This window comes from Platichthys flesus, chromosome 13 (assembly GCF_949316205.1).
Source record: "Platichthys flesus chromosome 13, fPlaFle2.1, whole genome shotgun sequence".
In the NCBI taxonomy this organism is placed as follows: Eukaryota; Metazoa; Chordata; class Actinopteri; order Pleuronectiformes; family Pleuronectidae; genus Platichthys; species Platichthys flesus.
In genome coordinates, this window is record NC_084957.1 from 9,740,620 (window position 1) to 9,753,408 (window position 12,789).

General features: G+C 43.9%; 1 protein-coding gene across 1 annotated transcript; it reads left to right on the forward strand.

Annotated features, from left to right (window-relative positions):
* The first annotated feature begins 4,961 nt into the window (after positions 1-4,961).
* On the forward strand, positions 4,962-12,236 carry LOC133967637 (indian hedgehog B protein-like). The gene is made up of 4 exons (XM_062403210.1): positions 4,962-5,879; positions 6,971-7,128; positions 7,445-7,548; positions 9,746-12,236. Exons 1-4 carry the CDS (start codon positions 5,574-5,576, stop codon positions 10,489-10,491), a joined length of 1,314 nt encoding a protein of 437 aa, XP_062259194.1. The 5' UTR covers positions 4,962-5,573; the 3' UTR covers positions 10,492-12,236.
* The last annotated feature ends 553 nt before the right edge of the window (positions 12,237-12,789 follow it).

Sequence of the window (12,789 nt, forward strand, 5' to 3'; positions counted from 1 at the left end):
ACCACCCCTAATTCTGTACTCTCTTGTATGCTCTTCGAACCCTGCCACTGTGTTTACCTCCTCTCCCTCCACTCAACTGAATCTTCCTGCCATCCCACTCACCCTCGCCTGACCTCCGCTCTCCTCATCAGTGGACTCTCTCCCTTCCTCATCTCAAAGCCATGTCCCGCCGTCCTCTCTGCACCTCCAATCATTAGAGGTCACTGTTGTTCTTCTCGGATTCCAGTTAGACATGTGTAAATGGATGTGAATGTGTGTGCCCTGTTTTCATTTCGCTCCGTCCATTTCTTCAGTCCATTTCTGTGTTTACCTTTGAGCACCCTGGGTAATCATATTGTCACAGACTATTTCAGGGTGCCCACTCAACCTCTCTCTATCCACCTCTCTGCCTCTCTTGTGCTTTTCCATTCCTGTCTTGCTTACCAGCACACGTTACACTTTCTCCCTCCTTTGCTGCCTTTACCTGTGTGTCTTTCTCTTCCCTCTTTTCTGTTTTTGCTTGTTGTTTGCTTCTCTCCTTTTCCCCCCCATCTTCCATTTCCTCCCCCCCCTCCCTCTCTCTCTCTCTTCCTGACATGCCCTCCTCCCCTTTCGGTCTCTCTCCCTCAAAGTTCTGCAGCCCAGCTGGCATGGTTTTCTAGTGGTGTAGTAAAATATAAATATAATAAGGACGTTTTTGAGCTGGTGAATCCATTCTGAGCAGAGAAACATCACCACAGAGCCCGCAGATGTGGCACACACTCAGGCACAGAGAGGGGGATGGCGAGAGGGAGGAGGAAAAAAATCCCTCGTTTGACATGGAGAGGGTGCAGCAGAAGCACTGACTGCATTATTGTTGGCATTACCGAGCTACCGGACTTGTTATTAGGACACTTCATACAAATTTGCCTCGTCTTTGTCCACAAACTCAAAGCAAGTCTCCAATCTTTGGAACATGAGTCTCACTCAGCCCTCAAGTCTTAATTTAAGACTAGACTCTTGAAGAAACTTTGCGGAAAAACTCTCCATGTGTAATTAATAAATATGCAGTTTGACATTTATTATTTTGATCATATTTCTGAGGCAGTAGTATGATTTGCAGCTGCATTTAGAAGGTTACATCATTGTCAGTCATGGTTAGCAAAATGCTTGCCTCTTCTTTTCCAATGGTCTAAGTACTTTCACTCTGACAGTAAAGGCCGACGAGGAGGCTAACCAGGGAAAACTTTTGAATAATGTTGTATTCTTTTCAATTGGATTGAGTGCATGTGCACGTCACTTCTGAGGTCCTGGTTAAGGTTGGGAGCAAGTTGTGAATTGTGGTTAAGTTAAAGTTAGGGTTAGGGATGAATGGTCATGGTGAAGGTTTGGAATAAGGTTTTGGTTGGGCCGTCCACAATGAATGGAATTCAATAAAGTCTGAAAAAGGATAGCTAGTTTGTGTGTGTGTGTTGCTTTGTGGTAAGAAAACAAGTGTTTGCATCTAATACCGTATTTTGTGTGCATGCACTGTTGCTAATGCAATTTAGCATGTGTAGCCTAACTGTGTTTTATTTTCTATATGCGTGTGAATACCTGCAAGCCTATGTATGTATGTACATGTGCACGTGTATATGTGTGCACACGCTTCCGTCTCTACATGTGTTTAGTGTCAGAGCGCAGCGTACTTCAGTCCCCTGGGCAGCTCTTTGTTTGCTTTAGCCGTGCGGTGGCTAACCTAGCCCGCTAACTCCGAGACACATTTAGCCCGTGCTCTGCTTTTATATCATCCTGCCTTTATTTTCCTTCTGTCTGCTCTCCGACCAAATGGGCAGCGTTCACTAAACTGCCCTTTAGCCAAGCTAGTATCGGTGCCGCTCGGAACCATTGATAGACAGATATGGTCAGTGTGGTTGTCACTGGCTGCCATGTTAGCTTGGACTTTAGGAACCTGAACTACTCACACTGGTAGGAGGCATTCGCTACCAAAAATGCAGGGTGATATGTGTGAAGGCTGCAGCTAAGTGCAGCACGTCCAGGAAGTTCTGTCTCCTTGTCTCAGAAGATTAAGGCTTACAAGGTTTAAAACAGGACCACTCTGATGTTTGGAGGCCGAGTGTAGAGAGACGTGGTGTTAGGTGTTTATTGTGGTCTGGGGTTGGAGTGTGTGGAGGGACAGAAGGAGGAGGAGGAGGAGGAAGAGGGATGGTGGTTTTAGCCACTAGCTGTTGTTACCTTGAGCATAACGTACTCTAACCTCCATTACAGCAAGCCACCGCAAGCCACAGACACGCTAGCTTCCACTGACTGCAAAACAACCCAAACTCACTTGTTTACCAGCTAATGTGAAATGCCATTATCTCTCCTACTCACTCAACACGTCTCCCCTCTTGCTCTTTCTTTTATCAACTACTCAATTCACATGTTACTCCCTTCTTGACCAATATGTCCTCCTCCAAATCAGTTTTTTTGCCCTCTCTCATTATCTCTCTGTATCATCCTTTTTCACATTCTCCCCATCTTTTTATCATTTCCTTTCATCTGCATCTTCGTCTGCCCCACTCGGAGCCTTTGTTGGTTAGGGCCATGGGTATGCGTGGGTAACCCCGGTGCCCATGTAAAGGCCCATTGCTGTGGACTCATAGAGTCCCAGTGTCAGTAGATGAAAGCAGAGGGAGAATCTGGGACTGGCACCCATCTCCTTCTGTCCTGCCACCGTGGCCTCTTATTTCACAGAGAAAATTAATAACTTTAACAAACATCAATGAACGAGGGCCTGTTTCTTGGTTGGGTTGTCGGCTGGCCTGGCGTGTGTATCTGTGAACATGTGAGCTTACTCTGCACCCATGCCAGGATATATGTGTATTTATCTGTATGTAGTGTGGAAAAGACACTGACAGGAACAGTGTCAGGCAGAGAAATTGACAGTTTGATGAATAGTAACAGAGAAAGAAGATGTTTTGGAGAAGGGGCGTGAGACTCCGTTTTAGTTTGATCTGATCGGATATGTTGCCGTCTTGAAAGGCTGCGTGTCCTTTCTTGAGTCACAGAGGAACAGAGAGACGGATGGATGAAGGGAGGGATGGATGGATGGGTGATGTGACCACTTCTGAGGCATTGTCGACAGCCACGCTGAATAGGCAGCAGGCCTGCCTGGAGCCACGCCCGTATTTATGATCTTCAAAGGAAGGATGATACACACACACACACACACACAAACGGTAGATAGTTACAGGAAAACATATGTCTTTGCAACAGTCTGTACACACACATTTACATATAAATCTCTGCTCTTAAACGCACTCAGATAAATACAAACCTCGTAAACATGTAGACAGAGCAACACTAAATGAGGCAGACACCAGTATCGGCACTTACTCTAATGTAACTTTGCAGTTGTGTCTTTAAAATGAAACTTGCCACTTGTGCAGCTGCTAAATTGTGCAAAAAAAAATCTGCGTTTGACCAGAAACCAGAAAATCTTCTTTAAACATACAGTAGGCTCTGGAACTTTGGCTGAGTCGTGAGGCGGTGTGGGATCATGGGAGTTGTTGTCCTCATTACTATCGCCGATGAAAATCTACCTAATGTGCAAATCATGTTTACTGATCAGGTTTTTCCTTCATCATAGGTTGTTGGCTATGGAAGTTAGAGCAGGTAGAGCAGAATTGAAGGTGACGTTTAGTTACCTTGTACAAATTGAGAGATTTCTCTGGGTTTGAACATTGTTGGAAACATATTGGATAATGTTAATGGTTGACATGCATATACACCTACTTGATGTACAAGCTCAATGAGGGAATGTTTTAGCTTAACGATTTTCCAAAAGTTGATTGATAACCCTTCTGTCCATTTATGTTTGGTCATGGGACTCTATAGCTTCTATAGCACTACTCCACAAATATATCCAATATTTCTCTTACACTAAAAAGCAAAGAGAAACAAACTCAGCAAAACACTGACACCATTGTGACTGATTCTGATTTCTCTTAATGGGCTTGTATGTTACATACCAGGATAGCTCTAATGAATTTACACAAGTGTCCGTTGATGTTCTATTTCAGCTAAAAGGTAAACACGGCTATACATGGCTGTTTACCGTGTGTGAATCTCGCTCTTTGCCTTTCTCTGTTCCGTCAGGAGACATGAGAAGCGGCGGCGCGGCAAAAATACTTTATGGTGTTTGCGCTCGCAAATAATAAAACATAAATTGTGGAAACCCTCAGCCTTGTACAGTTCAGCTCATTCAAAAAGGAGCCTGCCCTGAGAAACAGGGGTGAGACCGCTGATTTTCTGCTGGCAAATATTTGAGGAGCTAATTTGGAGGGGCTGCATTTGCAGTGTGTGTGTGTGTGTGTGTGTGTGTGTCAGCCACACACAGCCTGCAGCCATGGGAGCCAGAAAGCCAAAGTTCATAAATTAAAGATTTTGATAGTCCATAATAGGGAGGTGGCATAAAGTAATTAATCGAGTCAATTAATGAGGATGATCATCTGGACTAAAAGGCACAGTTGGAAGTCAGCAGCCATTCAACGAGCCAACCAGTCTGTCATGGATTTAGGCAGTCTAAAGTCAATATATCTATATTGACTCAGTCAGTCAATCAGTCAGCCAATAAGATATTCATATAGACCCTAGTCCACCTGTGAAACATCTGGGCCATCAGTCTCTCTCACAGTTGGTAAACTACCCCATCACCAAACACTAGCCAGCCACTCAGCCAATGACCCTTGATCTTATTTGATACTGGAATGCAGCCTGCTCACAAAAAGCACCAGTGCCAGCCTCCACCGAGAAATTGATAAGTTTAATCGATTGTGAGTGCCTGTTGTTGTTTACAGTCTAAAATGAATAAACAGGTCAGCCATGAGCTGCGAAGGGCACAGTCAGATAAAGACAGCAACTGGAAATGTGAAGTGGCAGCAATGAAGGGCAAAGCGTCCTATGTCCCTGCCTGCCAGCAGAGTGTGGACAGGACTCTCCTGTGCCCAGGGAGGGGCGGAGTGGGTGGCAGAGTGCAGGGACAGAAGGAGAGGAGAGAGGAGGGCAGGACTGGCAGGGTGCGGTCTGAAGTGGCAACAGATCGTTTCGGATCACTCAAATCCCTTCAATTCAGCTGGAAAGCTGCAGCTCGTAGCCGGCGTCGCATGTGGAGAGGAGAAGGCTTCCAGATCCATTGCGCGCACCAACCAAAGAGCGGTCGAGAGCGGACTGGTTCCCAGAGCAGAGAGGCAGAGAGGGCGAGAAACCACAACACTGAAAACTTGGATATCAGTCACCGCTCCCTCTCTCTTTGAGTCTCTCAACCACCAAATCGACTTTGAACCTGTTTGTTTAAATACACGCACTTTACTGCCTGCAAACTTACTGTTGGTTCTGCAAGGCGGAGGCAGCGCAGTTTCTCTATTTGGGTTCTTTTTTATTTGGGGGAAAAAAAAAGTTTTTCGGTGTCCTCATGGTGTCCGGTGCTGCCGAGGTGCTGATCTTCTTCTATCCGAGCTTTTCGGACGTGATGTCGCGACTGTCACGGACGATGGAGTCGGGACCTGAGCCGGGGAGGCACTGAACACGGTCTCTCTCCCCAGGGAGAGTTCTCCCCTCCCTTTCCCGGGGCGATGCGGATCTCCTTCCTCCCTCTCACCGCCTCTCTGTGTGCCTTGGTCCTCCTCCTCGCACCTGCCACGGAGGGCTGCGGGCCGGGGAGGGGGTACGGTAAGAGGCGGCTCCCGAAGAAGCTCACGCCGCTCGCATACAAGCAGTTCAGCCCCAACGTCGCCGAGAAGACCCTGGGAGCCAGCGGGCGACCCGAGGGCAAAATTACGCGCAACTCGGAGCGCTTTAAAGAGCTGACGCCGAATTACAACACAGACATTATCTTCAAGGATGAGGAGGACACGGGCGCAGACAGGCTCATGACCCAGGTGAGGAGGAGAGATGAGTGGGTACAGGCGGTGGCCACTTGGATGCATGAATCAAATGGATGAAAAAGCCTTTGGCATTGATGCGTAAAGATGGACCATTTCGTTAGAGTGCCACTGCTGTGTGTGCCTTTGTCCCGTCCCTGGGTCACAGTGACAAATGTGTCATTTTCAAGATCTCATTCGGTTAATCCCGACCTCTCAGATCAATACAGCAGATATATTCCACGTGGTTGAATGAGCTGAGCCCCCCCACTCGAGATGTATCCGTTGCATTCAATTGCCTGCTGAGTGTTTGCAGTCAGTTAAATATCTAAACCAAAATAATTGATTTCATCGACCCGAGCCTTTTTCACCTCTGGGTCTTCCTACCCGACATTCTGAGCTGTTGTTATTGAGCTGAAGTGTTGCTTCTTCTCCCAAACTGAGCCTTCTTTTGTTGAGAGGTCTCAGATATTGTCAAATTTCGCAACTGTCCACGAGGACCGACACGTGGAGATGCGTAAAATCACTCCATTCAGGGTTAAGCTTAGAGGGGACATTTAACCTAAGAAAAAATATCATTATCTCAGTTTAATCATCACAGTATTAATATTGGTTCTGTCATAAGAAGATACCTTTCAACTGCATGCTTTTTCAGCACATGGGCCAGTGGCTTCTTTACGCACAACGCACCACCCAGTCTGGCGACTCACAGCAGCAGAATTCATTCATTTATTCATTCATTCAATCATTCAACCGCTGCTTCAACTAAGATGAATTAGTGTTGAGCAAACACATCTCCACTGCTGAGGGGCATCTTGACCTCAAGCCTTGTGTGGAGTACCTGGAAACTTGCTGAGTCATCATAATCAAGCACACATGAATAGTTACGTGTAGGGTCACCATTCACATCACAGAAATATTATAGTTACCACGTAGCTACCCAGTGGCCTCTCCACCTCTGTGTTGGTGCCTAATGGGAATATCTTCTCCTTTTCAGTCCCTCTCCTCTCCTTTTTCAATAGTGGAACTTTACCTGGTTTCTTGTATCGACTGTTTCTGCCAACCACCCTCTCATTTCTCAACCTCTGTCTGTACTCCTCTTTCTTTAGCGTTGTAAAGACAAGTTGAATTCTCTAGCCATCTCCGTGATGAACATGTGGCAGGGCGTGAAGCTGAGGGTGACAGAGGGCTGGGATGAGGACGGCCACCACTCGGAGGACTCTCTGCACTACGAGGGACGCGCCGTTGACATCACCACGTCAGACAGGTAGGCATGCAATCCAAGCCGACTGATAATGTCTGGTAAATAGGCCAGGAATAGTCAGTGGAAACAATTTCTTTCAGTCTCTCAGTCAACAAGTCAGGCTGCTTATCAGGGATGTGATGAATCCACCAGGTAGTCATCAAAGAGCTGCGTTTTCTTTTTCTGCTGCAGACAACATTTCAGAGAATTTGAATACCTACATAAATGTCAATCTACAGATAATGTTCCTCTGTAGATTTGTGGACAAGTAGTCTATATTAATCAAGCTCTGGTTTAATCATATTGGAAGTTTACATGTCTTTGTATTTCCTTTTGTCAGGGACAGAAATAAGTATGCCATGTTGGCACGGTTGGCAGTAGAAGCTGGATTCGACTGGGTCTACTACGAGTCCAAAGCCCATGTTCACTGTAGCGTCAAGTCAGGTAAGAGATGGATGGGAGCTACAGTGTGTGTGTTTGTGTGGCGTTGCCAGCTGTCATTACGGCTAATGAGGTTGATGCTAGACCCTTTGTTGGGGATTCACTGTAGCTTGCCTCTCTGTGCCCGTACAATCACTGTGTGTGTGGTGTGTGTGTGTGTGTGTGTGTGTGTGTGTGTGTGTGTGTGTGTGTGTGTGTGTATGGCCTATTGGGAGCCAATCAAAGCAGGGCGTGCACCTGTGCTCTTTACCGATTCAGTCTCACTTCTCGATCATATGTCATGATAAAGCGATCGGTCCTTGTGACTGTGGGGTATTAATACAATAAAATAAAATAATCGCCTTTAAATGATGGGACAGGAAAATAAAACAATCATTCCACTGGATAAAATAAATTAATTTAAACAGACTATTTCTGCATTTCTATGATTAATTGTGTAATTAAATTTCAACAAATTTGTGGGAATATAAAGTCATATTTCATATTCTTATTCAGCACACACATGCTTTATGAAACACAAATCACATCCAGGCCTCACACAAACAATACTTGACCACATTCCTCTTGAAGCTATTCAAACTTTGGAGACGTCCTTTTTCTCCACGTCTGGCACCACCAGTTATTAGATGCCAAGCTTTATTCAAGTGGGCCTGCAGCAGCCTGTCGAGGTTAGTGGGCTGTGAGATGATTAACTCTCTCTTTGTTTTGCTGTTGCTTTTCCTTCAGTGGGTTTCTCTCAGATCTCTTATCAGAGTCTTATCACCTCCATGGTCACAGCCCTCCTTCTCTGCAGTCCTCAGGCTCACAGACACACACACCTTGAACAAATATTTGGCTGCCTTTAGACTGCCTTAAGACGTGTCCCACAAACACACACGCGCTGACACACATGCATGCACACACAACAATGAAGAGTGATGAAGAGAGATGGAATTCTCATTTAAAACTGAAATTGCTTCATGACTCATGAAAAATATTTTTTTCTTAATCTATTTTCTTCCCAGTTTCTATCTAAATGTAAAAATACACTTCTCCAATTGAGCAGATTTGAGTTCTAGTATCTAATGATACTAGTACTCATTCTAGTGTCATTGCTGTTTCCCTGTGTGGACCTATGAATAATCATGTGACTCAGTTTAAAAGTCAAACTCTGCTGTAATCCAAACAATATCTCGACCCAGGTCTGAGTCTGTGTACTTTCCTGTCTCTCTGACCCCAGGCCGTGCTTTGACTGCTGTGATACAATCAGCTGGTTATCCATTAGCTCCTGCCGACTTCCTCTTCTTTGCCACTTCGTCCCACTGGGTCTTAAAGGGCCACCTTGTTCAGATACAGAATACAAACAGGATCAAATGCACAATATGGCCTAAAATGTTGTCATGATAAAAATAACTATAGATAATCTTCACAATATAAATTATTATTTCTTTCATATTTTTAGACCTGTATTTGCTCCTGTGTGAAAGTTGACGCCAGACAGTAAATGTTGCTTTAAACACATTATGGGCAGAAAATGACAAATACCTCAACAACAGAAATATGTGTTATCCCTCCTCAACATGCCCAACATAGTCTATAACAATTCATATATTTTTTAAACAAAACAGTTCTCTTATAATGATTCTTATGATATATGGACAATATGTCTTTAATGTGCCAAACTTTGAATACAGCCTTTCATTCCCATGTGTGCTGTCACTTGACGAATAAAGCTGAATCTGAATTAGGACACATTTCATTGAGCATTTCACTACTCAAGGGGCTCACTTTGAAAAAAATATATAATTGATTTTAGTGTTTAGTTTTTAAATGCTTAAGTTTCTATTTCAATCCACATCAGATAAATAATATAGAAAACAGTAATAAATCATTTATAAAGTGTAGATGGAGTAACATTTTCAAAATTTTCAATCAACATTTTCCAAGCATTTTTCTGCCTGTACTCAAGGTCTTAGAATGAGGAGAGAGTAAGAGCACCTTATGAATATGTTAACAATCTACCAGTGACTCTCTGAGATAAAGTCGTCTTTGGGTCATCGTCAAAGTCTGACCAGTTTTTTATAGATCACTCTGTGACGCACAAAGTGTCACTGCTGGACTGCTGCTCCTCTCCTCAGAGTTTCTTTGTGATTGTTTTGTCTCAATAAAAAGTAAAACTCAACTAAAAAAAATGTTGTTCTCCTTTCTTTCTTCTCTCCAGAACACTCTGTGGCAGCCAAAACCGGTGGTTGTTTCCCAGGCGATGCTCAGGTTACTCTTGAGGGAGGGGCTACAAAACAGATACGTGAACTTCACCCCGGTGACCGTGTATTAGCTTCCTCATCGACAGATGGCAGCGGTCCTCTTCTCTACAGCCCAGTTTTATCCTTCCTGGACCGGCAGCCCAACGCCACAAAGACCTTCTACGTCATTGGCACCGACGCAGGACTTAATATTACGCTCACAGCTGCTCACCTGATCTTTGTCACAGAATGCACTGGTGGGCAGAGAGAGCTGGGACGGGAGGAGGAAGTTAAAGAGTCACTTTCTGGCTCCATACTGGGGCGTAGGCCTCGCTGGGAAGCAGATATGAAGTCAGTTTTTGCCAGCGAGGTCCGTCCAGGACAGTGCGTACTCACGCCACAAGGGAAGGTGGGGTCAGAGGCAACATTTTCTGTTGTGTCCTTTGTGGACGAGCAGATGAGCACCGGACTGTACGCCCCACTCACCCAGCACGGGTCTATAGTGGTGAACGGTGTGCTGGCGTCCTGCTACGCTGCTGTGGACAATCACCACTTGGCCCACTGGGCCCTGTCCCCGCTGAGATTCTTCTATAGCCTGATAGGGCCGTTAGAACCGCAGACTGAAGGGCTGCACTGGTATCCCCGGCTTCTACAGAGCCTGGGGCAAACGCTGCTGGACGATGGACACTTCCACCCCTGGGGGATCGAGCAAGGACATAGATAGGATCCACAGAGACACTTCATGAGTGCCAAAGCAAGGAGCACAGCTGTCTCTCTCTCCACATAGGGAAGCGATAGAGGGACCAACAAAGACAATTGATTTAATTGTGTAAATGTATTTTGTACTAAATCTACTTGCCTGTATTTGCTGTACTTCAACAAATTCCATTTTGTGGCACAAGAAACATCTTATAAATCAAAATCTAATTTATAGATTAAACACCAACACAAATTCACTCCCGTTCAATCCGCTAACTGTAGAATCACAAAACTGCTCAGTGTGTAGGATTTATGAGCATCTATTGGCAGAAATGGATATAATATCAAAAGTGTTGTATTCATCTGTGTACAGTCGCCTGACACTAAACTTCATTGTGTTTTTGTTACTTCAGATTGAGGCTCTAGATCTAGTTCACTAGCAGGTCCTCTTCCTCTGAGGCTGCCAAGTTGCGCTGCTATGTTTCTACAGTAGCCTGGAGCGGACAAACCAAATACTGGATCTAGAGAGGACCATCTCTTTCCTTGTTGTTACCTGAAGGCCACTGTAGATTCTATTACCCACTTAGAAAGATCGGGGTGAAGGAAGACCGTATTTAGCTGGTTGCTATCTGCAACTTCACCACTAGATGCCACTAAATCCTACACACTAAGTACTTTAAATCGATGACTTACATCAAAAAAGTAGGTATAGAGAAGTAAGACAATCAGGATTCCTCATTCCGTTTGTACTGTATTTACTGTAATCTTTCAACATTTCTGCATTTGATATCAAGCTGGGACATACTGTTACTGTTAGAAGAGATTAACACATGAGGTGAAGGAAACTAGGGACCGAAGATTTAAAGCTCTGTGTGTACATAGGTATTTATACAGTTAAGTGATATTATGAAGAAAGACAAAAATTGAACTCTACTGTTGACAATCCTTATTTCAGTCTATAGAGCCTAAGGTGTATGTCCGAATAAATTGACAAAACAATATTTAACTAGTAAACCTCTGAATCTCATTATAATGTGTAGGGTGAGGTTCTATGTAATGACTGAATGCAGTGTCAATATGCTGGTGTTGCACTGTAGTTGCGCAACCAAAAAGAGCTACGTTGGAAAGACTGTCAGGGATCGATGATGGACTGTGTCGCATTGGTTTTAGGAGTCTTTCTGCCACAATCATCCAACTTGATCGTATCAGACTGAATCATAGGGTTAATTTTTTTTACGTCTTAGTGTTTTGATCAGATATTTTGTGACATGTTTTTTTTGTCATCAGGTTTCAGATTTTCAGTTTTCAGGTCAGTAGTCCCTTGGTAAGACACACACGATACTCAGGCTGTATTCAACTACTGTATTAAGCAACAGCTATGCATCTTGATGAATAACCGTTATCTTTAATCTTGAATAGAAAACTTCCTTTATGTTTACATTTACATTTTTGTATTTCATCTGTCAACCAAGACCGCTTTTGGCCGAGGTTCAGAAAATCCTATTTCATTTTACCCAAGCGTCCCTTGAGGAAACACTCGATGAGCACATTCTGTGACTCAAACAAGAACATTTGCAAATATCTATAGGAACTCCAAGGGCTTTCTTCTATATGCCTGCTCAACGATTTGTTAAATATGTATATTAAGCTTTTGTTGGAGAGACTATTTAAAGATCTATTTTTAGAAAATAATGTTAACTATTGTTATTTTTGGCAACTATGTGCATACAATTTGTATTTTAAACATAAAGTTGTTTTTTTAAACCCAAACTGCTGTTTTGTATTATTTGTTTTTTGGCAGTAATTAAAAACAAGTTAATGTGCCTTACATCACTGATACTGTTTTCATGCCCTTTCTTATTAAAAATCATGCCTGCTTGGATAGAAAGGGCTTTAGCTGTTGCTTTTTATTTCTCATTACACACTGAGGACTAACAATTGGGTCTCGAACCTGTTCTGATAATCACCTGTTGCACGTTGATATGTAAACAGCCTTCAGCCATTGATCAGAATAGATGGTGAATCATGTCAAAAGCTGCCGAAGCGTGAATCCAGCATGAACAGCTGTGGTCACAGGGTGGGCTGCTGGTTGGTTTCAGTACCACGGACAGCAGCACTCCGCAACGCTCCTCTTTCCTCCTCTTGATGGTTCAAAGTGTTTTGTTTTTTTGTTTTCCAGGATGGGGAGTGAGTCCTTGAACACAGCACCCCCCTCTGGATATGTAAGGATTTGCAGAGAAGACGCAAATTCCCCCAGATTAAATGTTTTTCACAACATGGAGCAGTACTGGGTTTATTTTATGACAATTAATTTATGCTTGAT